Source organism: Anolis sagrei, chromosome 2, assembly GCF_037176765.1.
Source record: "Anolis sagrei isolate rAnoSag1 chromosome 2, rAnoSag1.mat, whole genome shotgun sequence".
NCBI lineage: Eukaryota > Metazoa > Chordata > Lepidosauria > Squamata > Dactyloidae > Anolis > Anolis sagrei.
In genome coordinates this window covers 271,192,829-271,218,285 of record NC_090022.1, presented here as the reverse complement: position 1 = coordinate 271,218,285, position 25,457 = coordinate 271,192,829, and the positions used below count along the sequence as shown (strand labels likewise).

The following is a 25,457-nucleotide window of genomic DNA, read 5'->3' as shown; positions in this document are numbered from 1 at the left end:
AGATATGTGCAGTGTGCATAGGAATTCATTCATCCTTTTTTCAAATTATAATCCGGTCCTCCAACAGTTTGAGGAACTGTGACCTGACCTTCTGTTTTAAAAGTTTGAGGACCCTTGATTTAGACATTATCTTTCTTTTGACAGAGCTCAAAATCCCATTGGCTTTTCAAGCTACTCCATTACATTGTTGGCTCATGTTCTACTGGGCTCATAAAGGGAGAAACAAACCTTCAAATACTGTAAACTAAAGCTGTAGACGACTTTGTAGGTTACCACTACCAGGGCCGTAGCCAGAAAAAAAATTCAGGGAGGGTTGACAATATTGGGGGAGGGGTTGAAAATTTGGGGGGGGGGTGTTGAAAATTTCGGGGAGGGTTGAAAATTTTGGGGGTGGGGTGGGATTGAACCCTGCCTCCTAGCTCACGCTGAAGCAAAGAGCACAGCAGGGGGCAGAGCAACCTTCCATAGCCTGCAGTTCCACCCCTGTCAACCACCTCCACCAAGTCTGGCCTCCTTAATGAGAGCATTCAACACACACACACCCAACTTGGTTGCTTCACTACATTGGCTATTGCTGCAAGTAATGACAGTGTGAATAAATTGTCGATATTTGCTTGAGATAGTGCTTACAGTTCTGGGGGGACTCTTAATTTTTTGCATCTCATAGACTTAGCATGGTGATTTGGTTAACCAGTTAAAATTCATGAGTAAACCAGTTTTTTTAAAAAAATCTGAAACATTTCGGGGGGGGGGGGGTTGAACCCCTAAAACCACCCCCTCGCTACAGGCCTGACCACTACTGTTTCTAATTATAAATATGAAGAAAACCAATTGCATTCTGAGAGGTGATGGGGGCTGTGGAAGCTGGCATTTAAATGCATCAATAATGGCAAGTTGCTGAGAGGTTGTCTTTAAAGATTGGAAGCTTCAAGTAGTTCAATGGACAGCAGCCAGAGCATCGTACAGGGAGCATACAAGTCCCCTATTATGTCACTGGGCACAGTTCAAAGTGTTGGCTTTAGCCTATAAAGCCCTAAATGGTTCCGGCCCAGCTTACTTGTCTGATCGTATCTCCCTCTACAAACCATCTCAGATATTAAGATCCTCTGGGGACACCCTGCTCTTGGCCCCAGCTCCCTCACAGGTGCGATTGGTAGGAATGAGAGACAGGGCCTTCTCAATGGTGGCCCCTCGGTTGTGGAACTCCCTCCCCAGTGACATCAAATAAGTTTCCTCCCTCCTCATCTTTCATGAAAAAAAACTGAAAACATGGATGTGAAACCAAGCTTTTGGTTAGCCTATCTGTGCAATACGTAAATATGGAACAGTGCAATGACAACTGAAATGGCCTGGACTACGATATTGGACTGTGATTTTAATCATTTTAATACTGAAATGGTTTAGCATTGTTCTAATGTATATGTTTTTATTTATTGGATATGTATTGTATGGCATCAAATTGTGCCTCTGAGTCCCCTTTAGGGTGAAAAGGACAGGATATAAATATGGCAAATAAATAAATAAATCTGGTGAAATGGCATATGGCATGAACAAAATTGACTGTGTAGGAAGGTATATTTAGAATTCTCAGAGAACTGTAGTGTCTCAACAAACTATGAAACCCAGGACCCCATAAGACATTGACATGGCTGGTGTAGAGTAAGACACAGACAAGTTAAATATTCTCACAGAAGCTGTGGGGAGTCCTTGAAGTCCAGGTGTGTTCAGCATGATGTCATGGGTGCTTGGACAGGCTTAAATTAAGTAGTTTGGCTTCAAGCATTGCTTAAGGGTGGTTTTCCTATTTCTGCTCTCAAGTTCATGATTCAGGTTTCCTGTTCTGGTTCATATTTTTGTTCATGTAATGGTTTGCCTTAGAAGAAGCTGCTGTTTCTTGGTTTATGGATTTATGTTTGGATAACTGCTTTGGATTTGGGTTCTCTTGACTTTATGCACCTTACCATTTTTGGATTGCTGCTATTTTGTATATTCAGTTCTACTTTCCCCTTTGGAATTGTCCTTTTCCCCTTTGTACATGCTTTCTTTAACATTTCTAGATAGTATTACTGGAGTCTGGTGTGATGCTGGGTGAAAAGGTGTTTCAGTACTAGAGTGCAACAGTCAATAATTGGTGGATTCCATGTTCGAGGAGCAGTAAATCCACTCTGGATTTTGGTTTGAACTTTTAAAACCCTTTCAGTGTGCTTAACTGCATTCCCAAAATGAGTTCAGCACCTTGGATATCTCATTTGATGTTCACCCTAAAATGTGGAATCGATTTATCATGACAGTGGCATGAAAATCACCAGCTCCTATTCATTCTATTAGAACAAATTTGTTTATCTGAATGAAAAGTCTCCCCCAGTGCAACCAACCCACAAAATGTGAGCATCAGTTGAACATAATGCATATTGCAGGATGCAAGTGGAAGATCTGCATGCTTGAGTATGTATGTATTATTGTTATATCTACCGAGTGTATTTTGTTAAAAGATCCTTTTTTCCCAATGGGTTTTTGTTCACTGCATCCTTCCACAATTAATTGAAGCTATTTTATGATACAAACTTGTGCACACATTTCATTGCCATAATGAAGTGCAGTTAACAAAAAGAAGTAGTAATATGTCACAAAATCTCTTCCAGTGGGGAGGATTTTACTTCAATATTTTAGTGTTTTCCTAAGTAGCTAAATTAAAATTACTGTGAAATGAGAGGTTAACAACTAGGTTCATATTCCTAGGATAATAATTCAGGAATATTTTAAAAAGGCAATGTAGCTGTACAGTAAAATTGAGGAGGAAATGAAAAAATGGTATCAGTAACCAGAAGTGCCATTAAATGAATAGCATTCGAGAGATGGGATAAGATGAATCATTAGGCTTTTGTAGCAATAGCAGGAAACAATGCTCCATTTAATTGCCTTCTGCTTGAACCTGGCACATGAGAACAGTGTGTTTCCTCCCAGAAATGCATAAAGAATACATATGAATCCCTGCAGCTGCTTAGTCTATAGGGAAAGTATAAATGCATGGCAACAACCAAACCCAGGTGCTAAATGAGGATATCATATCCTTCATCCTGATTTAGACCAGAGCATGGACATGTTCCATGATGGAGAGATTCTAGGAATTGTTGGACAAAGAAGGAACTTTCCCCAGGTGTAGCCTTGATGCACAGATTTACATCTGGTTTCTACAACATGTCCTCTTCACTCTCACAGATCTGTTCATGGGGACATAATAACTATCTGGCAAGAGTGCTGTATGTGAGCTAGTCTATAAACATGGCTAATCTAAAACAGGAGCAGTCTTGATTTAATTTTCTTGGAACATCATTCTAAAAACCAGCAGAGATCGAAAGTAACAATGCCTAAATGAAAAGGAAGGAATAGGAAAGAAAAAAAGACAGTGCTGTGATTATGATTAATGCTTTGTTTTTAGTTTGAATGTTCTCTTCCAGTGATGAACATTGTCATTTAGGGTCACGAGGAAGGCAGGAAGAAATTAAACAGGTCAGATCATTTTTAAAAGTGGCATGGCTACAGAGACATTCTTGTGCAATTAATGTGCAGGACTACTTTTGCTATTATCTTGGAGCATACTTGTAACTAATAGAATCCACAGATCTTGGACTTCATTATAATAAAGATTCTAGACTTTGCGAGAGCCAAGGAAACTTTTAAAACATGATGATAATGAGTTCTGAGTCCATACAAGAATAAGGATACTTGAATGCCGTTTCCAGCAGCCAGAAATTGCTTCCTCTGGCAATATCCTCTCAATATGAAATTGAATGTTACATAATCCAAAACCAACAGCTGTATTAGTAATTGGGTTGTTGTAGGTTTTTTTGGGCTATATGGCCATGTTCTAGAGGCATTCTCTCCTGATGTTTCGCCTGCATCTATGGCAGGCATCCTCAGAGGCTGTGAGGTCTGTTGGAACTAGGAAAATTGGGTTTATAGATCTGTGGAATGTCCAGGGTGGGACGAAGAACTCTTGTCTGTTGGAGCTTGGTGTGAATGTTTCAATTGTCCACCTTGATTGCATTTGATGGCCTGGCAGTTTTTTTGGTGTGGCTTGTTAGTACTTGGGGGAATCTTTGGTTGAGAGGTGATTAGCTGTCCCTGATTGTTTCCTCTCTGGAGTTTCTCTGTGTTGGGTGTTGTTTTGCTGTTATAATTTTAGAGTTTGTTTTAATACTGGTAGCCAGATTTTGTTCATTTTCATGGTTTCCTTCTTTCTGTTGAAATTGTCCACATGCTTATGTATTTCAATGGCTTCTCTGTGTAGTCTGACATGGTGGTTGTTAGAGTGGTCCAGCATTTCCGTCAACCATCTCCCCTAGGGGACTCGGGGTGGCTTACAAGGGACACACCCAAAATTACAATTGAAACACACATGTAAAACACTTTAACCAATTAAAACATCTGATAAAACAAATAACAACACAATTGAAGCAATATAAAAACAATATGGCTGAAAGAAACATAGCTGAGATTCAATGAGTGCAATACATTTTTACAGGAGTGCAGGAAAGTGCAACAATGCAGTAAACTGGGCCAGATATACTCTCATAACACATGTTGAGGTAGAACGCATGCCAGTGTAAAATGCGGGCTGGTGTAAAGTGCGGAACTTCAAGTAGGGAGAAGAAAGTTACTGGTGAGCTGTTTAGTCAAATCGCACCAGAACATCCAGGTTTATAGTTGACTACGAAAGGATTATGCTGAAAATGATAACACACCCAATTAACTTGTGGCATCTGAAACAGAGAAGGTTCTGATCCTCCCTGTTATTTAGAAAAAGCCTGTTGTAAACCACTAGTAGCAACACTTTCCAGTCTTGGTTTCCAGATTGGCTGCATTCTGTATTTTCTTTTTTTCCTATTTAGACAGACAGATTTTTTTTTCTGAAAAGCATTGTTCTGTTTCTATAGAACACAGTTTCTCCATCAGTACTTTAACGGGTAGATAGAGGAATGAGAGGGCAAGGGAGGAGTATATGTGTGTGGGGGGGAGGAGAGGGGGGAGGAGAAAAACGATTGTATTTGTAGATCTATTGATTTGTGTATGCTGATAAAGATACACACAATGTTTTTGGCAGCTTTAATCCTAACCAGTGAAGAGTAATGAATCTAAGATCTAAATTTTATTGTGAGTCTCAACCAGTGTAGACCCACTGAATCAATTGTTGAGTGGTAAGTATACAAATTGGCCAATCCCTTGATTTGGTTGCTAAACAGCAATATTTTTTAAACAGCAATATTGCTTTAAACAGCAATATTGCTTTAGCTGTTGCAGAGAAGTCAGGGAGGTTTGCATTATTCAGTGCATCTAGCTTCTGAAAGATTTACAGTACAGGTTCCTATTGACACCAAGCAGGTCAGCCAGAGGGCTTTCATCAATTCATTGAGAATATCGCCTCTGCCTTCACCGAGAATATCGTTTTTTTTTCTTCTTCTCAAGATGAAGCCTCCTTGTCAGTGAAAAAAAAAACTGTGCTGTGTATGTCTGTTGGTATTATTCAACCTAAAAAGGGAATGGTTTTATTCAACCCAAGAAATGAAATCTAACATCATGCAATCTGCTTGAACAATGGGACTTTTCTCTCCTCACTTTCCAATAGACTCCCCAATGACCCTCTCTCTCACACACATAGTTATGTTCTCAAGGGTGCCCTGAGCCTCAAGAACAGATTTAGGGGAATACATCTGTTGGTGAAAGCTTTTTTACTAGTGGGGTGAAGTAATTGGAATCCATCCAAAGAAATACAAGAAGATTCAGGTACGTAGATATGTGTGTGAGGGAAAGAGAAATTGTAGGTGGAAATGACCTTCATAGTGTTATATAAAAATAGTATTAGAATGTAGTTCTTGTGCAACTGAAACACCTTTCCCAAAGAAGACATAAGCGATGAAAGCCTATTAAATTTTATTGATCAACAGTGCTAGAGGGATGAGAGAGACGGGGACAGGCAAGTTAAGAAGTGCTTCACAAGGAAATATTTGAGATTTATTTTTATTTCTGCATTATATATGGCTGTTATAAGACTAAGTCCTACAGTGTATGAACCCAAACATAATTTCTGCCAAAATCAAAACCATTCATTTCATTTTCCAATGAAAATTAAGACCACTATCCTAAATCAATGAGAAACTATGCTGAAGATTAATGGCAACGTTGTGTTCTTGCAAGGACTCAGTGTCACCTAAGATAGATAAAAGGAATAATTAAATAAAACTTTCCCAAAAGTCAAACAAATAAGGATCCACATATATATTTTAAATGCCTTTGTGGCATCATTTTCTGTGAAGCCATGACAAAGCCTGCAGCACTGAATGTAACACCTTTCTCTCTGGTAGACAGAAGGCAAATTATTTTAATTAAATCAGCAGGTCTGAGAATGCTTTGAATTTCATAGAGAATTCATATCTTATCACCTCCGGAACCAGGGTAGTCAATTTTTCATCCTTTGCTAGTTCTCTTTACTTTGTTGTTATTGTGTTTTTTTGCTGCCAGGCATGAAAAGTTACTTGTGGGATTTCTTTGTGCCATCTACTTGGGTGGATGGGGGAAACTAGTTGCTTTTTCTGCTAAAGGCAGTAAAGTCTCTTGGACCTGGTATGCTATTACAGTCAATTTATTATATACAAAATAAAATACATTTAGCACTTTATCTAAATAGGCGTACAGGCTTTTGAGTGCACAGCAAGACCAAAATATTCACAGTAGATCTATGATTCAGTCATCTGGTATCAATGCAGGCAACTTTTGGCAATCCAGTTTTAAGAGCATGCTTTCTCTCAAGGACAGGGAACATGTGGTCCATGAGCCAGAGACAGACTATGGACTGTCTTAGTAGCCCCTAAGACTCCAAGGGGGTCCAAATTTTCTGAAAGTTTTTTTCAATGACTTTCTTTTGCCCCCAAGTTCCCACTAGGAGGTTTGGAAGCAATTCTGGAGGAGTTTGGGTCCATCCTATGCCATTTTACAGCACTGGCATCCAGGACACTATCTGTTGCAAAAAAGGGAGGGCTGTCCTGGGGCTAAAATGCTGAGAGAGATTGCCCCAACCCCCTATGGCATATTAGGGGACATTTTGGAGGAGGTGGGCTTGCTATGTGCCAAAGGATACACACAAAGGACTTCAACACACAGGTAAATTTACCCATTGTACGACACTTTCACCACTGTTCAGGGACGGAGTCCACCGGATCCCATCAAACAATGTGGAGCTACATCCAGCAGGGCTCCGGCCCCGAACTATGGTGAAAGCATCCTAGGAGGGAGCAACGAGAATACGGGAAGTTTCCCTTGTTCTCATTGCTAATAATGGGGCAAGTGCAGGTGGAAGCCAGGCAGCTACACTTTCCCCATGTGATGGGGAAGGCATAGCTGTGGGCAGTGCAAGCTGAAGAGTGACCAATTCCCCATTGCCCACTGGATTCACCTTGCTACCTGGCAAATTCCCCCACTGTCACCCGTATTGGGCAACTGAATGTGATGATGTCCCAAGAGGCCCACTGCAGCCTTCTAACATCTGACAGTTTCCCATTCTGGCTTTAATTGCAAAAGTAAGCAGATTTCTGTCCTATGTTGTGAATAGGGCTGACCCATAGTGTTCTTTCTCACTTACTATATAAAATCTCTTATAGCTGCTGAAAATGAAATAACAGGGGGCCCTTCCATACAGTCATGTGACGCAGAATATCAAGGCAGAAAATCCCACAATATCTGCTTTGAACTGGGTTATCTGAGTCCACACTGCCATATATTCCAGTTCAAAGCAATATGAAATTTTATTCAGTTGTGTGGAAGGGGCCAAGGTTGCAGTTGCCACATTAACCCATGAGGTACCTACCCTCCTCTTGTTCTAATTTACTGGAACATTCCCCGGTAATTTTGTGTCTACCTTCATTTTAAGCTCTATTTAAATGGCTCTGTTTCTCCCACTGTCCTCCTTCATCTTTGACTTACTTTGTTTGCAGCAAACTGAGGCAAACAAACTGAGGATAATGTATTGTCGAAGGCTTTCATGGCCGGAATCACTGAGGTCTCACCTCACTACCTCTGAGGATGCTTGCCATAGATGCAGGCAAAACATCAGGAGAGAATGCCTCTAGAACATGGCCATATAGCCCAAAAAAACCTACAACAACCCAAACTGAGGATATATGGCAGTATGGATAACCCAGTTCAAAGCAGATGTTGTGGGATTTTTTGCCTTGATATTCTGGATTATATGACCATGTGGAAGAGCCCTGAGTTCAAAGTGAAAAGTTGTTTGTACTCAGTTAACTTAGCAGCAGGCAGTAGAGAGAGGGGTGGAGACACATCCTTCAATGGGCTCAGTCAAAAGCAAAATTCTGCAGCTTCTCCAGCTTGTGTGTTCTTCTGTAATAGTATTTTTTCCCAACTTGACCACTCTCTCATATTGCCTGGTCATGCATGTCTAGTTTCTTATCTGTGAAATTCTGAGTGGCATGAGATTGTAGGAATGCTGTAGTTTTGGACTACAGTTCTTCAAATTGCCTGGCCATACTTGGCCAGGGGATTTTGAGAGCTGTTGTCACCAGTGTAACTTTTCCTGCCCAAATACTACTGCATACTCTCCAATTTCTATCAATAAGCAAAAAAATTCCAAAGCTCTGCAATAAAGGAAAAGAAAGGTGTAGTCCTGCAGGCAAGGAAGCTAGCAGAATCAACTCCAAGTGGGAAGAGGCCCAGCAAAAAAATGTCCTCTAAAGTGCACTTTGGTATCCTTTGTGGAGATGGAGGAATCAATAAGGTCCCTGTGTGTGCCAGTATTTACTTCACTATGTCTTAATTTTTCCATTAATCTCTGTTTTAATGAATAATAAAAACTGCATGAAAATGTCCATTTATTCTACTTGCCAGTTTCCCTCAATAAACGCATTCTTTACACACCATTTCCTAATATTTATGATAACTATGGGGTCTTATGTTTCCAATCTCCACATTCAGCTAAAAAGCTCTGTAAATTGGCTTGCTTAAAAATATGGAGCAAACTATTGCCTTCTGTCTTGACTAGTAGAAGTATGTCTGGCTTGTTGTTTATTCATTCAGTCGCTTCCAACTCTTCATGACCTCATGGATTAGCCCACACCAGAGCTCCCTGTCAGCTGTCGCCACCCCCAGCTCCCTCAAGTTCAAGGATATTATACATCCATCTTGCCCTTGGTCTGCCCCTCATCCTTTTTCCTTCCATTTTCACCAGCATCATTGCCTTCTCTAAGCTTTCCTGTCTTCTCATTATGTGACCATCTGGTTATCCATTCCCTTTTTAAATTTGCCATAATGCCCTGAGATAAAGCTATTTCCATTGGATAAAGCCGTGGCAATTAGAGGGGCAACAGACTGCTATAACACTGCAGAGTAGAGACTTTATAAATATTTTGGCTCCTGCAAATTTTGCAGTGTGGCAAAGAATTTGCATCTTAAAAAGTAATTCTAGCAATCTATCATGGGCTGCATCCTTTGTTGCTCTGAAACAAAAGATTATTTAAATTTCTTTGCTTGACCTTAGGACATCATATTCTGCAGACATTTTAAAGATCTGTCCACAAGTCAGCTTTGCCAGCTATGATTGATGGCAACTGGTAGCTTTCATGTGTGCATCTCTGCTATAGAGTCAGTGCAGTTTAATATCACTTTAACTGTCATAGCATAGTGCTATGGAATACTGGGATTTGTAGTTTGGTGAGTCATCAGCACTCTTTGGAGGAGAAAGCTAAAGATTCCATAGCATTGAACCATGGCAGTTAAAGAAGTATTACAGTATTAATCATATAGTGGAGATGTACCCCCGCCCCCAAATCAGAAGACTAATTAATCTACCCCAGGCAATAGTCTGAACTTTAAGGGTAACACACCATGGGCTGCCAGCCAGTAAAGCAGCACATATCTACAGACCACCGCAATCAGTAGCATTCATATAAATGATTAAAAGAAAGACAGGCTAGAAGCTAGGTTATGAGGTTTTATCCATCTTTGCTGGAGCAAACGTTTTGCCGAAGACAGAATTTGCTTTCAAAACTATTTCAAGAAGGTTGTTGGAAACTTACTTTTGCCAATGGCATTTCCTTTGTGCTGCTTACATCTCATCTCAGGCTTTTGCAGCCTCTGAAGCATTCTAAAACTAAACTGCAGAGGCTTTTAAATTGGAGATAATAAGGGGGAGGGGACGAAGATGCAGACAGTCTAGGCAATTGATCCTACTGGTGTGTGTGGGGGGGGGGGGGAAGTTTGGGAATTGTAGTCCAAAAATAATTTTCCAAGCTCTGCTCACAGTTATAGAGTGACTTCTATTCAGTATTTCTTTACTTTTTTATACCCTGCCTTTTTCTGCCCCAAAGGGAACTCAAGGCGGCTTACATAGAGGGAATTATTCAATGCCCTAATACACATACAATTACAAAAAGAATTAAATAAAATTAGATTAAAATTAAAAACACATAAAATATATAAAAACATTACATTCCATATTAAAATCACACTATCTATAATTCGTAATCCAAGCCGTTCCATAGTCATTCCATATATTCCAGATCTGTTAATTGCACTGCACTACTCTCTGAAGGCCTGATCCCACAACCAAGTTTTTACCTTTCTTCTGAAGGCTAGGAGGGAGGGGAATGATCTAATGTCACTGGGGAGGGAGTTCCATAGCTGGAGGGCCATCACTGAGAAGGCCCTGTCTCTCGTTCCCACCAGTTGCACCTGCAAAGCAGGCAGGACTGAGAGCAGAGCCTCCCTGGACAATCCTAATCTCTGAGATGGTTCATAGGGGGAGATACATTCAGACAGAGAAGCTGGGCCAGAAACATTTAAAGCTTTATAGGCTAAAGCCAGCACTTTGAATTGTCCTTGGTAGCAGACTGGCAGCCAGTGAAGCTAACATAACGAGTGGGGAGGGGTATATTTTCCCTGTACGCCACTCTGGTAAGCAAGCTGGCTGCTGCCTATTGGTGGCAGCCATCATCTCCATTTTTTTGCAGGAAACCTAAAAAGAAATCCACAATTAGAAGGGTTCTCCTTACAGGCAAAATAGTTTGCAATGAATAAGTAAATGAAATTATATTTAACTTGTGATTTTATATTAGAATTCAAAATAATTGAATCATGGTCAAAATATGAGTGAAAAAATAAGGAAGATCAGAATGCCTATCTCATTATAGGCAACATATGCTTTGTGAGCCATGGAAACCTATTGGTAGCTATGAAAATGGGGTGTCATCCCCCCCACCCCACCCCAGGTAATGTTAAACTTACAGACATGGGGATGAATGCAGAATTTTTAAAAAGGAAATGTATCTTCCTGAGGTTTATAGTTTGAAACATCTCCCATTCCACAGTGAAATATGCCAATAGTCCCTGTCTTACAACTGATCCAAAAATGAAATTTTCTAGACCCATTAATGGGCTCACACTGTAAGAGATCTGAGTTACGGGCTTTGCAAGGTTACCATGGTGACCAGCACATCTTTTGTAAAAGCCGTTTGTCGAATTCTGATTAACCACAAATTCTGAAAGAGCTCAGCATGCTTCCAGAGAGAGAGAATGTATGATGATGGGTACTGTCATCAAAGGAATGGTACCTTCTATAATAAAATATCTAATATTAATGGAACTCTTGCTTCTTTACTGCATGGCTTTGTTTGAGGTTACCTGGTGTGGCACATTTATGAGCCTGCTTCATTTTATTTCATTTTATTTGGTATCCTGTTTAATGTACATAATAATAGAAAATACCTTAATGATATACTTTATGTACTCTCTCTGCTTTCCTTCCCCTGGCTGATAAAGACATCTTTGTTTAGACAGGCTTTGGATTGTTAACTGAATCACTTATAGTGCTGTATTCCACTTTAAAGTCATGGCTACATCCTAAATGGTAGAGCACCCTCTAAAAGGCCGTTTCTTCCCAAGGGCACCTCCAGACAGGCCCTATAGCCCAGGATCTGAACCCCTGTTTTCTATTTATCCCAGATTATCTGGCAGTGTGCACTCATATAATCCAGTTTAAAGCAGAAAACCTGGGATTAGATCCTGGAATATAGGGCCTGTCTGGAAGGGCCCTAAGTGATTGGCCCTCAAAGGCCTACAAAACCCAAGCGTCTTAATCAATCCCATGAAAGGATGGCAAGGAGGGCACCCATCCTCCTACATTGCAGCCATTGACATTATTGCCAATTATGGGGATGGCTCAGACCTTCCATCAGCTTTCTTTTAAACTATATAAGCCTTTTTAAAGAGAAATCACACCCTTTTTGCCGTGTGGCAACTTTAGCAGGAGTTTGAGGGCATTGGGGTTCTCTAAACAAATAATGCAATCTTCAAGACGTGTACTACCCAAAGTTACTGCTGATTCATACAATATGGAGACTATACTAGAAATAGTCTGTAGCAAAAAACAAAACAAAAAAACCTCCAGATAGTGGGTCTTCTAGCATGCAAAGTCAAACCCTCTTATTGCCACCCAACAACCGGGCACTGGCTGGGGGATTCTGGGAGTTGTAGTCCAATGAAAGAGTTCTCTGAAGCTCAGCCATCTTCTGTGAACAGCTTTGCAGTCTTAAGAAGGAATCATCTGTGGGTGGTTTCTTCATATTTCATCATCATAATAATGTCTTATAAATGTATTTGCTACATTCAAGATAAACACCACACATTGATTATAATTCTTCCAGTTTCTTTTGGATCTCCAAAGTCATCATTTTGTCTCTGATTCAAAACAATTATTAGATACCTACCTTGTTGTCTGGGAGCTGATTTGTAATCCTCATTCCCACTTGTCTTTGTAATCACCATCAAATTCCTGCTGGTGAGGTTAAATGACCTAATAGAATTCACTTCCTCCTAGAGTTCTGTTTCCCACCGTAATATTTATGGCTGACTTGTTCCTTAATCCAGGCCAGGTTTGTTAAAATGTTCTGGATTCAGTACAGATAATCCATCCTAGGATTTTCTATTGGGTGTCTTGAAGACTAGGATGGTTGGCTTGTATCCTCGGTCAGAAAAGGAATTATATAATGACACAGCTGGGATCCTTTAAGCTTCTGTGAATCTTTCATACTTTCAAGAGTACCAGGTCTTTAAATGCAATACTTGTCCTTAGAAATCCTCTAGGTAAAGGCAGACGAAGAAGGCACGAGCAATATCTTCTTTGGGGAGCAAGGGAGACCATATCCAAGAGAAATCCTGAATATGACTTCCTCATATTTACATCAGAATTGTTTTTATTGTTGTGATGAGGAAGCAGCTTGCATGTATTTGGTTCCCATGCTTCATTGATAAACTATATCTAAGAAACGACAGGTGGATGCCATCACCAAGAGATGGAAGTAAAATAGTAGTAAAATAGGAGGCAATTATTAACATGGTTGTATTCAGATGCCCTCAGCCTCAGTACTATAAATTACATTGTTTATATATTCAGGACTGTGCATTGAACTATTATTGAACTGAAGTTTTTAAAATGCAGAGCTTCTCACTCTCCTAATTTAGCAGGGACGGTCCCAAGTAATTCACATATACCTGACTTTTTAGTTGCTTAAAATGTCCTCTTATCATCTCACTTCCTTTCCGCTCAGCGTAATTCATTTGCTACAAGTAGACTTCAAAGTACAAGAATAATTTGCACTCAGTGGGCAAAGGTAGAGAGGAGTGGGTCGAGTATTGCCTTTTCCAGTAGGTTCTGGCAAAAGCTAACAGTTGCAGCATCTCTAAGAAAATATACAACACAGGCCTGCAAAATTGGGGGTTGTACGGCCTTTTTAAAACTGGATTTATAGGAATTTGGCATTCTAAATGCAAAAATATCCTTGGATTTACTATATCATGTACATATCCCCCCAAACTTACTTTGATGTTTTTATTTTGTAGTATATGACTTAGTAAGATTTATAGGGAGGGAAAAGCCTAAACAGTAAGGGATTAAGTATTCTTAAAGACTTTAAAAATACTTTAATTCACTCATATGAAACATTAAAAATCTATTCAAAAGCACTAAAAGAAATCACACTGACACACTAGAGTGTGCCTTAATCAAAACTGAATTGATAAAAATATTGAATTTGTAAAAGAACTGTGTGTGGTATTAAATTTGTATTGCATTTTCAAGTTCTGCACCCAAACAGACATTTAAAACAGCTGCAATATTGAGGGGAAAGGTTTTTTCATTATATTACTTTTGTTATCTTGATTACACTTTGATATTGTTGAAAGGTATGAAAATGGGCAACCAACAACATCTGACCTAGACTGATTTCAGTGGCAAGTAATTTTGGAGGGCTTCCCCAGAATATTTTGTTTCCTGACAGGAAATCAAAATGAAGATTTGATTCATTGTGGAGAAAGACATAGACTGAACAATCTATCATTTGCTATGCTTTAATTGTATGCAGAAATGTTACAGAAATGTCACTATCCTTTAATTGTATGCAGAAATGAGACCAATCTTGTTAATGTGTCCTTCTCTCTCTTTCTCTCTCTCTCTTTGTCTCTCCTTTAAGGTCAACCCAAATAAAAACATACTCTTGGGATAATGCCCAGGTTATTTTGGTTGGCAACAAATGTGACATGGAAGAAGAACGGGTAATCTCTACTGACAGAGGGAAACATTTAGCAGAGCAACTTGGTAAGAAGAGAAATAATATGTCAGTTACTGCTTGCTGTCCTGCTTCCTCTTCCTCACTTCAAAATGGTGCTAAAATGTTTGCCAAAATAAAGTTTATTTTCTTTAGTTGTATATTTATTTGTTTGGTTAGCTGCCTCCAAGTTGACTGACTTATGGATGCTGTATTCTAGGGTTTTCTTGACAATATTTAGCCAGATGAGGTTTGCAGCTTTCTTCCTCTAAGTCTGAGATAGTGTTAATTTACTCAAAGTCACTAGCAGGAAATAGAAAAGACTTTCATGATGAACAAGGAAAATCAAGGCAAAAAATACAAAGGCAGAATCAAAATGAATATTAAGAAAACAAAAATAAAGACTACAGATTATTTGCATAACTTTAAAGTAGATGTTGACAATGTTGAAATAGTACAAGGTTTTCCATACTTTGGCTCTGTCATTAATCAGAGTGGAGACTGCAGTCAAGAAATCAGAAGAAGACTAAGACTTGGAAGGGCAGCTATAAAGGAACTAGACCTGATCCTGAAGTGTCAAGACATAACTCTGAATGCCAAACTTAAGATGGCCCATGCCATCGCATTTCATATATCTATGAATGATTTTGAAAGCTAGAGAGTGAAGAAAGCTGATAGGAAGAAAATCAATTCATTTTAGATGTGGTGCTGGACCATTAAAAAGGCAAATAAATGGGTTTTTAAGAAAAGCCTGAACTCTCCCTAGAAGCCAAGATGACTAAATTAAGGTTGTCTCACTTTAGACATACTATGAGAAGAGATGATTCACTATAAAACACGACTGGAATAGGCTTATGAGGTGGCTTTGAGGTCTCTCATTCATAGAATCAGCATAAGTCAAAGTCAACTTAAAGGCACTTAACAACAACAATACTAAGGCACCTCTTCAGCCCTTCCCCCATCAGATGGGGCTAACAGGACAAGATGAATTGGTGCCGTGCTCCCATCAGATGGGGGAAAGGATAGCAAAGCATGTTGCTGTGTTGCCTTTTCCCCCATCACATGGAAGAAAGGGCCCCAAAATGTGGATAGCTCTGTTGGAGCTATCCAAAAGACACCTTCGTGTTGTGGCTTCCTTTGCACTTCAAGCATCAATGGTGTGGGACCTGCCAAGTGTCATGTGATGGGGCTCTGCAGGCCCCATCCCCAAAGTGCTGCAAAGGAGCAATTTGCCCCAGTGTGACGAGGTGGTGAGTAAGCAGGAATTCAGTGGCGAAGTGGGGGTTCAAATCCTGATCACCAGACACCTAATCTCACCCTCAAACTGGCATACCACTCTGGCTCTAGGTGCACTCATCCATTGTAAATTTAATTCCTTCCTATGCCTCTGTGCAACCCTATTCAAACAGCCTTCAGGTAACACAATCCATGCCCTCTTTGTCTAGGAAAAAAGCCAGTCTGGTCATTCTGGAGAGGCTGGTGACTAAAAAAACTTCTTAAAAGGAAATCATTTAAGTGAATGGTTTCCTTTTAAGTAATCATTTAATAAACTATAAAACTAAATTTAAAATTTTATCAAAAACAACTTGAAGACATTTTTGCATTACTAAAAATAGTTTAAATTCACTTGCAAGTCAAGAGACTAATAGGTCATTACAGACTTTGAGCCAGGCTGAAAGATCCATTTACCAAGGCTGATTCCCCAAACTGTAGCCCCTAGAGATTCTGCTCTTGTTCCTCCCATTATTCTCTTTCTGCATTGGGTTACTGGGCCACAGGGTGAACTCTTCAAATGTAGACTTATGTAGGCTCTTTATTTCTTGGTATGCATTGCTTCTGATGTGCTTGAATGTGATGACATAGCTGCCAACTTCCTCTCCTATTTGCTTGCCCATTAGTTAAGTCCTAAATGCATTCTTTGTGCCAAACTGATTTATTTTATTTTATTTTTGCTTGCGTTGGTTCTTCTACCTTTTGGTCCTTATTTTAGGATGGAATTTGTCATTAAAGAAGAGAAAGAATGTTAAAATGACTACAGTGCTACTTATGTCTGTGGGCTTTTTTGTTTGTTTTTCCTGTCTGTTTCATTAGGTTTTGAATTCTTTGAAACAAGTGCCAAGGACAACATCAACGTGAAGCAGACATTCGAGCGACTGGTGGATATCATCTGTGACAAAATGTCAGAAAGTCTGGAGACAGATCCTGCCATTGCGGCTGGTAAACAGAACACAAGACTAAAAGACACCCCTCCTCCACAGCAGCCCAACTGTGGCTGTTAATAGAATCATTGTCAACAGAGGCAGCTCCGGTGTGTTCTTTTGCCAATAGAGTATTTACATAGGGTCTATATGCCTTTATTTATAATGTCTTACTGGTTCATTGGGGGGAAATATGTCTTCTTTAACGTCCACTGCTGGTACAGTACGTGCATAGAGTTATTTTGTGGAATGGATCACTAAGGCAGAAGGAAAGGACTCTCCAGTTTTTCTTAGCATTTGCCCTCTGCACGTAGATGACTATTTGGTCTCTTCCCGAACATTTCCTTTTCTCGTCCACATAGATCCATTATCACTTCAGCTGGTGCTGTAATCTCAGGCCCAAATTTTGTCTGAATTTTATTCTTCTTTCATTTTTGTTCACTTAATGCCATTTTATCTTCTTAAGATGATCCAGCGGTCTAGAAGTAAAAATATTCTATTACTGACACTCCAAATCGGAGCTAATATTGCAGTAAGCTAGCAATGCAAGTTCAGGTGTCTCTTCCAGATAACTTGTCAGCATTTCCCTTCCCTGGAGAATGTCCATACTGCAAGGTGACTGTGGACTATTAGTTGCCCCTCTAAACAACAACAACATGGAGGCAATTTTAGATTTTGCAGATACAGCTACCTCCCTGTCAAACAACTTTCAGTGTGAGGAATGTCTTATTTTGGAAGCAAGAAACAAAGTTGTCTAGCTTTCAAGCATGGTGCTCTTGCAAAGCCTGACTGTTTAACTCATTTTGTCCCAGGACTTTGGATCACCTTCACTAGAATTTTCCTTATTTTGAAGGATTTTCATACATTGTCTAGGATGTACTCATTTCAGTCTAAAACAAAGAACAACCATGTCAGGTCTTCTATTTTCGGTGTCCTGATATCCCCAAATATTTAATTCTTAAGCAGCCAGATGGCAGATTTAGTCTTCTTCTTCCCAGGATACCATTGTGTACCACATGGAATATAGCTACTTACACCATAAAAAGCAAAACCAAATGAATACTATTGCTATCATTCATATGCTTATTTTCTTATGAACACAGATGTAAGTTTCAGAATATTGTTACTGTAGTCATTAGAAGCTTGCTAGAATGAAAGTATCCTCATCTCATCATGATAAGTATTCCAGTTCTCAGTGAAATGACATTGTAGAATAAATTGATACGATACCATAAAAAATAAGAACTATGCAAAGGAGAAATTTATACAAACATGATATCTGTTTACACCCATGAGAGCTCTGATCTTAAAAATAACATTACTGATACTTTCCCCATTGAGAACTACCAATAGTAAATATAATGGAAGTTCTTATTTGTAAAGTTATTTTTTGCCAAAAGTCACTTGCATGATGATTTTAAGCATATTTCTTGTACCAGATCCAACCAAGCTCTTTTGGTGCCTGAGGCAGAGCAGTGACTAGCATGGTCACTTTCCCAAGTCAAGACACATAACCCCTAACAACTTGGACCATGAGGCAGAAAATCCCAGCTCTCTCCCTTGACAGTAAGAATAAGTGACACATTGGAGAACTAAGAACTTTTTGCCATTCTATGGCAACTAGAATTTGGTCCGTGAGCCCCTCCACCACTCTGCCTAAAAGTAAGGCTGGCCCCCTACTGCTTTGACCCAGTGCTTCTTACTGCATCTTTGGAACTGTACCTCTTTCAGAGTTTCCTCATTATGTCCTAGGATGATGGACAAAGGAGATTTTGTATGTATGGTAGGCATTCCTTATATCTAAGTGAAAAATTATTCCTTTCATGCATGGATCTCTGGATACATAGTATGTCTGCAAAGCTTTGCCTATGAGATTCCCAAGGCTAGTTCACTTGTGCAGTTTCAACACTGCTTAACTAAGATCTGAGACTAGTTTGCATGAAAAAATAAGGAGACATTATGTATTAATAACACGTTGTCAACACAAAAATAATGGGGACATTGAAGAGTTCAGTTTCATCAGCTCTGCAAGTACAGAATTCATTGAGTGGCTCAAACTTTCCTCCCATTGTGCAACAGTCTCAACTGCCTTTGATTGGCTGCCAACTGTATTGCTCCATATGAATTTCATTTCTTGAGGCCCCCAACATGAATTTCTGGAATGCCACATTGACTGGATATGAAACCTATCCATCACAAACATCTCCTTTTAATTTGCAGAAAAACAATCTGAAATGATTTCATTTATATAGTTTACACAGCAAAACTTTAGAAAACCAATTTTTACTCAATTCAGTGAAATCATTCAACTAATGCACAATTCCTCTCTGTATGGACAGTAATAATAAAAAAAATGGGGTGCCACCCAGTCCCTTTCCCATGAATTCTGTCTATTTCACCAAGCCTATACACATCTCAAACCATTTTAGTAGAAATCCATTTTTAATGGGGTGCCTTCCAGCCATCCACCCAGAAACATTGTATTCTCTACATCACATCCCCTTCCATTTCTGATTCTAGAACCAAATAACTTTTTTCCTTATTTATTTCTCCCAATTTTATTTTTCCCTGCACTTTCATAAATAATATTTTAAAATTGCCTATGAGGACAGATCTTGGCCATTACATCTGAAACACTGTTTGCTTCAGAGTATGTTGTTGATTAGTTTCTTACAGCTGTTAGTGAGAACATCATAATTTGGCAATGTTTATTGGTGTCCCCTGAAAATACTGTAATTTTAACACCTCTCTCACTAATCACAAATTGATGATGAAGTCACTGAAAAGCAGACAATAACAGGACAGAATGCGGGTATTTTCAATGCACCCCCTCTGATTAAGATATTTATACCTAGAAGATCAACTCTGAAAATGTGCTTCAGTTTTTATTTCTTCGCCCAGTAGTATTCAATCCTCAGTGCTTCATCTGAGTTATAGTGATGAAGTGCTTAAACATTCTAGGATTATTAAGTTTTAAATGTTTGTGGTTCCCCTCTAGTTGATCTTTAATGCCATTCTAATATTGTTCATCAGGCAAATGGTGGTGAAGGATGAAACAAATACATATAGTAGCTGGCAGCTTAGAATATAAGAAAGAATGTAATTAAAATGGTCCTGGAGCAAAACTAAAGATATATCTAGTCCAATTCCACTGTGTCCAAGTTGATGCCTGTGGGTGCATTCTGTCTGGAGCTTCTGCCAGAGTGGAAGTACAGAATTTCTAGGAATCAAGGGATTCCCATTTTAGCTCCAATGGGAAAATGTACTCACGACGCTAGCCTGATCCATCAGTACCAGCTGAACTATCACCACATGGGGATGCAATTACAGCCAGGCTACTGGTAAAGAAATTCCTCTCATAGGGCAAAACTCCTTTGTCTCAAGCTTCTCTTTGCTTCCTGTACGCCTATGAAGTTTCACACATAGGCAACTGGATAAGATACATGTCTTGAATGCTGTAACATAGACAAGCACACAACGCTAATGAAGCCTATCTAGTACTATGGTAATACATCCTATTGGTGAAATTGTTAAATTCATTTTTTAAGTTACATGAAATAGCTCATTCTATAACTTTGACAAATGTGCCTATTTTTTGGAGTGCCATTCATTCAGGATGGCATTTTTATTTTTGAAAAAAAAAGACTACTTTTTACGTCTGATTTTTGGTGTCCTAAAATATGGAATCCCTATCCTGGCCTTTCTGTTGAAATGGATTTCCTCTATCTCTCTCAGCTGCAATGTGATGTAACTCTTACTGAAACTGTTTGTTCCTTGTGCTTTTACGTAGGGCCTTTCCAATGTATAATGCAATTGAGGTACTATCATCCATGTCTAAGGCAGGATTCATACAATTCCTTCTGGAGAGGGTCACCATATTTTTCCAGGTTTCAAAAAAAGGCAGCCCTGGTAAAAATGAAATCTTCTCCTCAATTAAAGTGGCCATGGCAAATTGAAGTATTATATTGGCTATTAACAGTGAGGTCTGTTTCAGACTAGACAATTACAGCACTTTGATACCATGATTCCATCTAGTGGAATACAAGGATTTGTAGTTTCAGTGGGCATCTAGTAATGTCTGCCAGGGAGTTCCAGTGTCTCACTAAACTCTAAATCCTCCCCTGAAATCTTTTGCTAGAGGGAAGGAGATTGTTTGTGTAGTGTGAAGACTATACTCACATTTACCCATACAGGAGTCCACTCCTCCCCTTTGGGACTCATTGCTGGACATTTTCTGGACACCTAAGACAAATCTATCTCAAGCTTTGTGTCTGCTCACTACCTGAATATTCTTTGCCATGGATGGAAGAATTCAACTTTTGTAAAACCTAGTCAAAGTACCTTCTCGATTGTAGATGAACTGGTAATTGCACCTTTGCCTGAGATAAATTGGAATAAGCCCTCCGTTTACTGCATAGAGAAACTACCTGAACAGCTAGATCTCTGTGGCCTTTCCAGAGCATGAGTCTAAAAGATTAGATTTTCTTCCCAGTTGGCTCAGCTCTGTTACATCCAGCTGTACTGCCTGCACCTTATTTATTTTAGAAACGAAGCGCTATTTAATGGTGCACTATGTTCACTGGAGTTTGATCCTAACTTGCAGAATTGTTGGATGGTTGTGTTTTTGTTTAGGAGACTTTAACAGTGGTGAAAAATTTGTCTCTTGATACAATTTTTGTCAGTCATGGACACTTAGTAGATCTAGTTTTCAATGAGCATGTTTTATGTGATGGCGCTGTGTAAATGAGTGTCTTGTTGATTAGGGCTCTTTTTTTCCACAAGGTACTGGTATGCACATTCATTTTGCATGATTCAAACACTGTTATACACTCTGAGCATGGCAAGTTTTGCATAGGTCCCATTCAAACTATGCCCTCATGACAAATCTGTGCTTCATTTTGGATTGTTCCATGCTGAATTTTCAATAGAGATACTCTGTAAAGATGGTGTCATTTTATCTTTATGGGCCAAATCTTGTGACATCTGTATTCTCTCAGATAAACCAATGCAATCATAGACCTACACTAAACATTATAGTAACAAACGGCTCCTAACATAGCCAGACTTCTTCCCTTCCCCCTCACCCTTGCCCTCTTTTTCACTGCCAAAAGCCAGTTCCAGAATATTCACTAGACCTCCAGATGTGGTTTGGGGTACACAGAGAGCTGTAGAGATGAAAGAGGGCTATTTTCCTCACCATAATTCCACCAAGAGAAGCATTTTCATTCATGGAATTACATTTTTAGTTTCTGGACATAAAGTGAAAAGATAGTGATGTTCATAGTATGTAATGGGTTTCCTAGACGTGGTAAGATTCCCATATTGTTTGTATTTCTTTTTATTTTAGAAAACCTAAAAGCTGTAGGTTCTCAGGTAATTTAGAGATGCTATTAAAGCATGGCTCATATTATTTAGTTGATGCTTTTAAACTCGTGGAAGGTCTTGAACAGTGATGGGGAAACAGTTCTCCAGCTGTTAAGGTCTACAATTTCCATCAAGCCCACCCAGCTTTACTACATTGTAATGGAATTTGAGAACTGTCGTCCAAAATGTCTGATGGGCCAAAAGTTCCCCATTCCTTAGTTATAACATTACACTGTACTAGGTTGGACTTGGGTGGCTCTTGTGGTCTTTTCCAACTCTATGATGTTAAGAGTGGATCACTTCACTTTGACTTGACTCCTCTGGGGAGAGTTATGGTTTCAGTCATCATAGGGCCCTTCCACACAGCCCTATATCCCAGAATATCAACTCCCACAATGTCCGCTTTGAACTGGGTTATTTGAGTCCACACTCAGATAATGTGGGATTTTCTGCCTTGATATTCTGGGATATAGGACTGTATGGAAGGGCCCCAGTTTCCATAATCAGAGCTGAGAAATGCTACTTTTTACGAGTGGCAACTTCTGAAATCCTTCAACCAGCCTGCTCATTATCAGGTTGGCTAGGGGATTCCAGGAGCTGTAGTCTAAAACAGTAACTTTTCTAAAATCTTTGCAACTTTAGCAGCCCAGTGTTGGCTTATTTCTAGCAGACAATCAGGTCAATATTGGGGTCTCATTTTTTTGCTTTATTTTTTTCAACCCACAAGAAAATCTTGACCTTGCCAAGGTTTTCCATGTGCAAAACTTGAATCCAAACTACAACTCAGAGGAAATGTTTATCAACATTTTCCATAACAAGTCAGATCAATGAATTTTTACATTATGATGGTTACAATTTGTTCATTGTATCACACAGGAATATTCATTTGACCAACATTTTACTCTATTTGTCATACCAGCTCAGTTCATGTATTGATTTTGTTGTAATGAAATCAATTCATTTCCCAGGTTTCCCCTCTTGTCTCCTGATTCCTAACTCCATTGCATTGTGGAACCTGCCAGGAATTTACTCTGACACTCACAGATACCTGCAGTAATTTTACAAAGTGTAGAATTTGCATTTACAAAGGAAGCAGAATAGATGGCATGCTATTTGGACACAGCCAATTGGCATTTTAGGAGAGAGAAGACATACCCCAACCTCCCAGCAATTTTATAGCCCTCCCTAGGGCTTGCTTACCACTCATCATGATCAGTCAGCATCAGTGGGTAATCCTGACATGTACCTTGCAAACTAGTGTTAAATGGAAACCGTGCTGTAATTCCTGTTCAATATATTGTTGGTAACGTCAGCTACTGTGTTGTGATTCAGTTGGACTGTCAGAATGTGTGTACTATTTAATAGTGTTTGTGGAACTGAAGTGTCTTAAATGTTGCATGAAGATGTTATAAAAATAGATTTGTTTTCTATTTTTGAACACCTCTAACCTGAGGGATCATGGGCCAATAAGTGCAATATTTAATGACTTACTCAGTGTATATAAACCTGTGTGGAAGCGAGAAGTGTTGTGAATGTGTGAGATTCTGCTGCTGCTAGTTGAAGACTGTGTGGCTTATTTAAACGATTTCTAGTAGCTGTTAAGTGTCTGATCGTCATGTTTATATACCATATATAAATGCTATGAACAAGTGTCGTGCAAGAATCTTCTATTCCTGATTCTGTTAAATTATTTTTCCTATATCAGATAACTATAAAAAGAAGAGATGCCCATATGTTTCCTTTCTTGCAAGTGCATGTCAATTTTACTTCTAGAACTGTGTCTTTAAAAAACACCAAAAGATTGTGCTATAAATAAAAGCAATGAAGAAACTTATTTTCAGTCAAAAGAATGTTAATGTTTCTTGATCAGTTTGTATGCGTTTCTGAGGCATGCTCTGTAAAAAGCGATATACAGGCTGCCAAGAAAGTCAGTTTCCTGAAAAATGTTGTAATTTCTACAATATTCTGCAAGGGGGGGGGGGTCACGATGGGGGTTTCAGAGCGGTCACCAAAGACCATCAGAAAACACATATTTCTGATGGTCTTAGGGATTCTTTTGTCAGGGAAGGCTGAAGATCTCTCTGCCTGTCCTTCTCTTCCTTTTTGGTGTTGGTGAACTACAACTCGCAGAATTCAAAAACAACCCCCCAACCCCACCAGTATTCAATGTTGGCCATGTAGATAGTGTGGTGCAGATCCATTGTGGGCTTGTTTCAGAGTGCTCTTTGGTTGTATGTCAACTAGAAATCCCAGCAACTACAACTCCCAAATGTCAAGGTCTATTTTCCCCAAACCCCACTAGTGTTCACATCTGGGCATATTGAGTATTTGTGCCGAGTTTGGTCCAGATCCATCATAGTTTGAGTCCACAGTGCTCTCTGGATATAGGTGAACTACAACTCTAAAACTCAAGGTCAGTGCCCACCAAACCCTTCCAGTATTTTCTCTTGGTCATGGGAGTTCTGTGTGCCCATTTGCTTCAATTCCATCATTGGTGAAGTTCAGAATGCTCTTTGATTTTAGACGAACTATAAATCCCAGCAACTGTAACTCTCAAATGACAAAATCAATCCCGCCCAACATCATCAGTATGCAAATTTGGGCATATTGCGTATTTGTGTCAAATTTGGTCCAGTGAATGAAAATACATCCTGCATATCAGATATTTACATTACTATTCATAACAGTAGCAAAATTACAGTTATGAAGTAGCAACAAAAATAATGTTATGGTTGGGGGTCACCACAACATGAGGAACTGTATTAAGGGGTGACAGCATTAGGAAGGTTGAGAACCACTGCTATAAGCTATTCATTCCCTTCTAAAGAAACGTGTAATTTGAGCTTGGAAGTCTCACAGTGAAATATTGCTTGGCAATATTTTGGACATGGATTTGACACCAGGATTGTTGCAAAATCTCAGCATTAAAATAGTGGAAAGCAAAATACTTTTTACAAACATCTATTATGTTGAAAAAGGTCTGTATCAAAACATTACTTATGACTCATTCACAAAACGGATGTGTCTTTCCAAATATACAAGCACAGACACCAAAGGCTATCTGTGACATGTATTGGTACTTTTAAAAAACAACGCAATTCTCGTTGAACATAATGGCTTTTTTGACATGCATGCTAGAAGGAGCCTCTAAAAAACATGTGAAAAGACATACAATTTTCTCCTAAACATGTTTACTCAAAACAAACTTGCTGGGGTCAGTGAATCGAATTCTCAGTTTAGTATGATTGGAGCCCAAAAAGATGAAGAATCCAAGCATGTGCTTCCC

General features: G+C 39.3%; 1 protein-coding gene across 2 annotated transcripts in view; it reads left to right on the top strand.

The window, feature by feature from the left end:
* Window positions 1–24,005, top strand: part of RAB3C (RAB3C, member RAS oncogene family) — a 135,988-nt gene extending 111,983 nt beyond the window's left edge. The window contains exons 4-6 of one of the 2 annotated variants that reach the window (XM_060761514.2): window positions 14,535–14,659; window positions 16,701–16,917; window positions 23,140–24,005. In XM_060761514.2, coding sequence (XP_060617497.1) covers window positions 14,535–14,659; window positions 16,701–16,888 — 313 coding nt within the window. In that variant the 3' untranslated portion in view covers window positions 16,889–16,917; window positions 23,140–24,005. Of the gene's footprint in view, window positions 1–14,534; window positions 14,660–16,700 lie in introns of both variants that reach the window. The other variant, XM_060761513.2, reaches the window with a different exon arrangement.
* The last annotated feature ends 1,452 nt before the right edge of the window (window positions 24,006–25,457 follow it).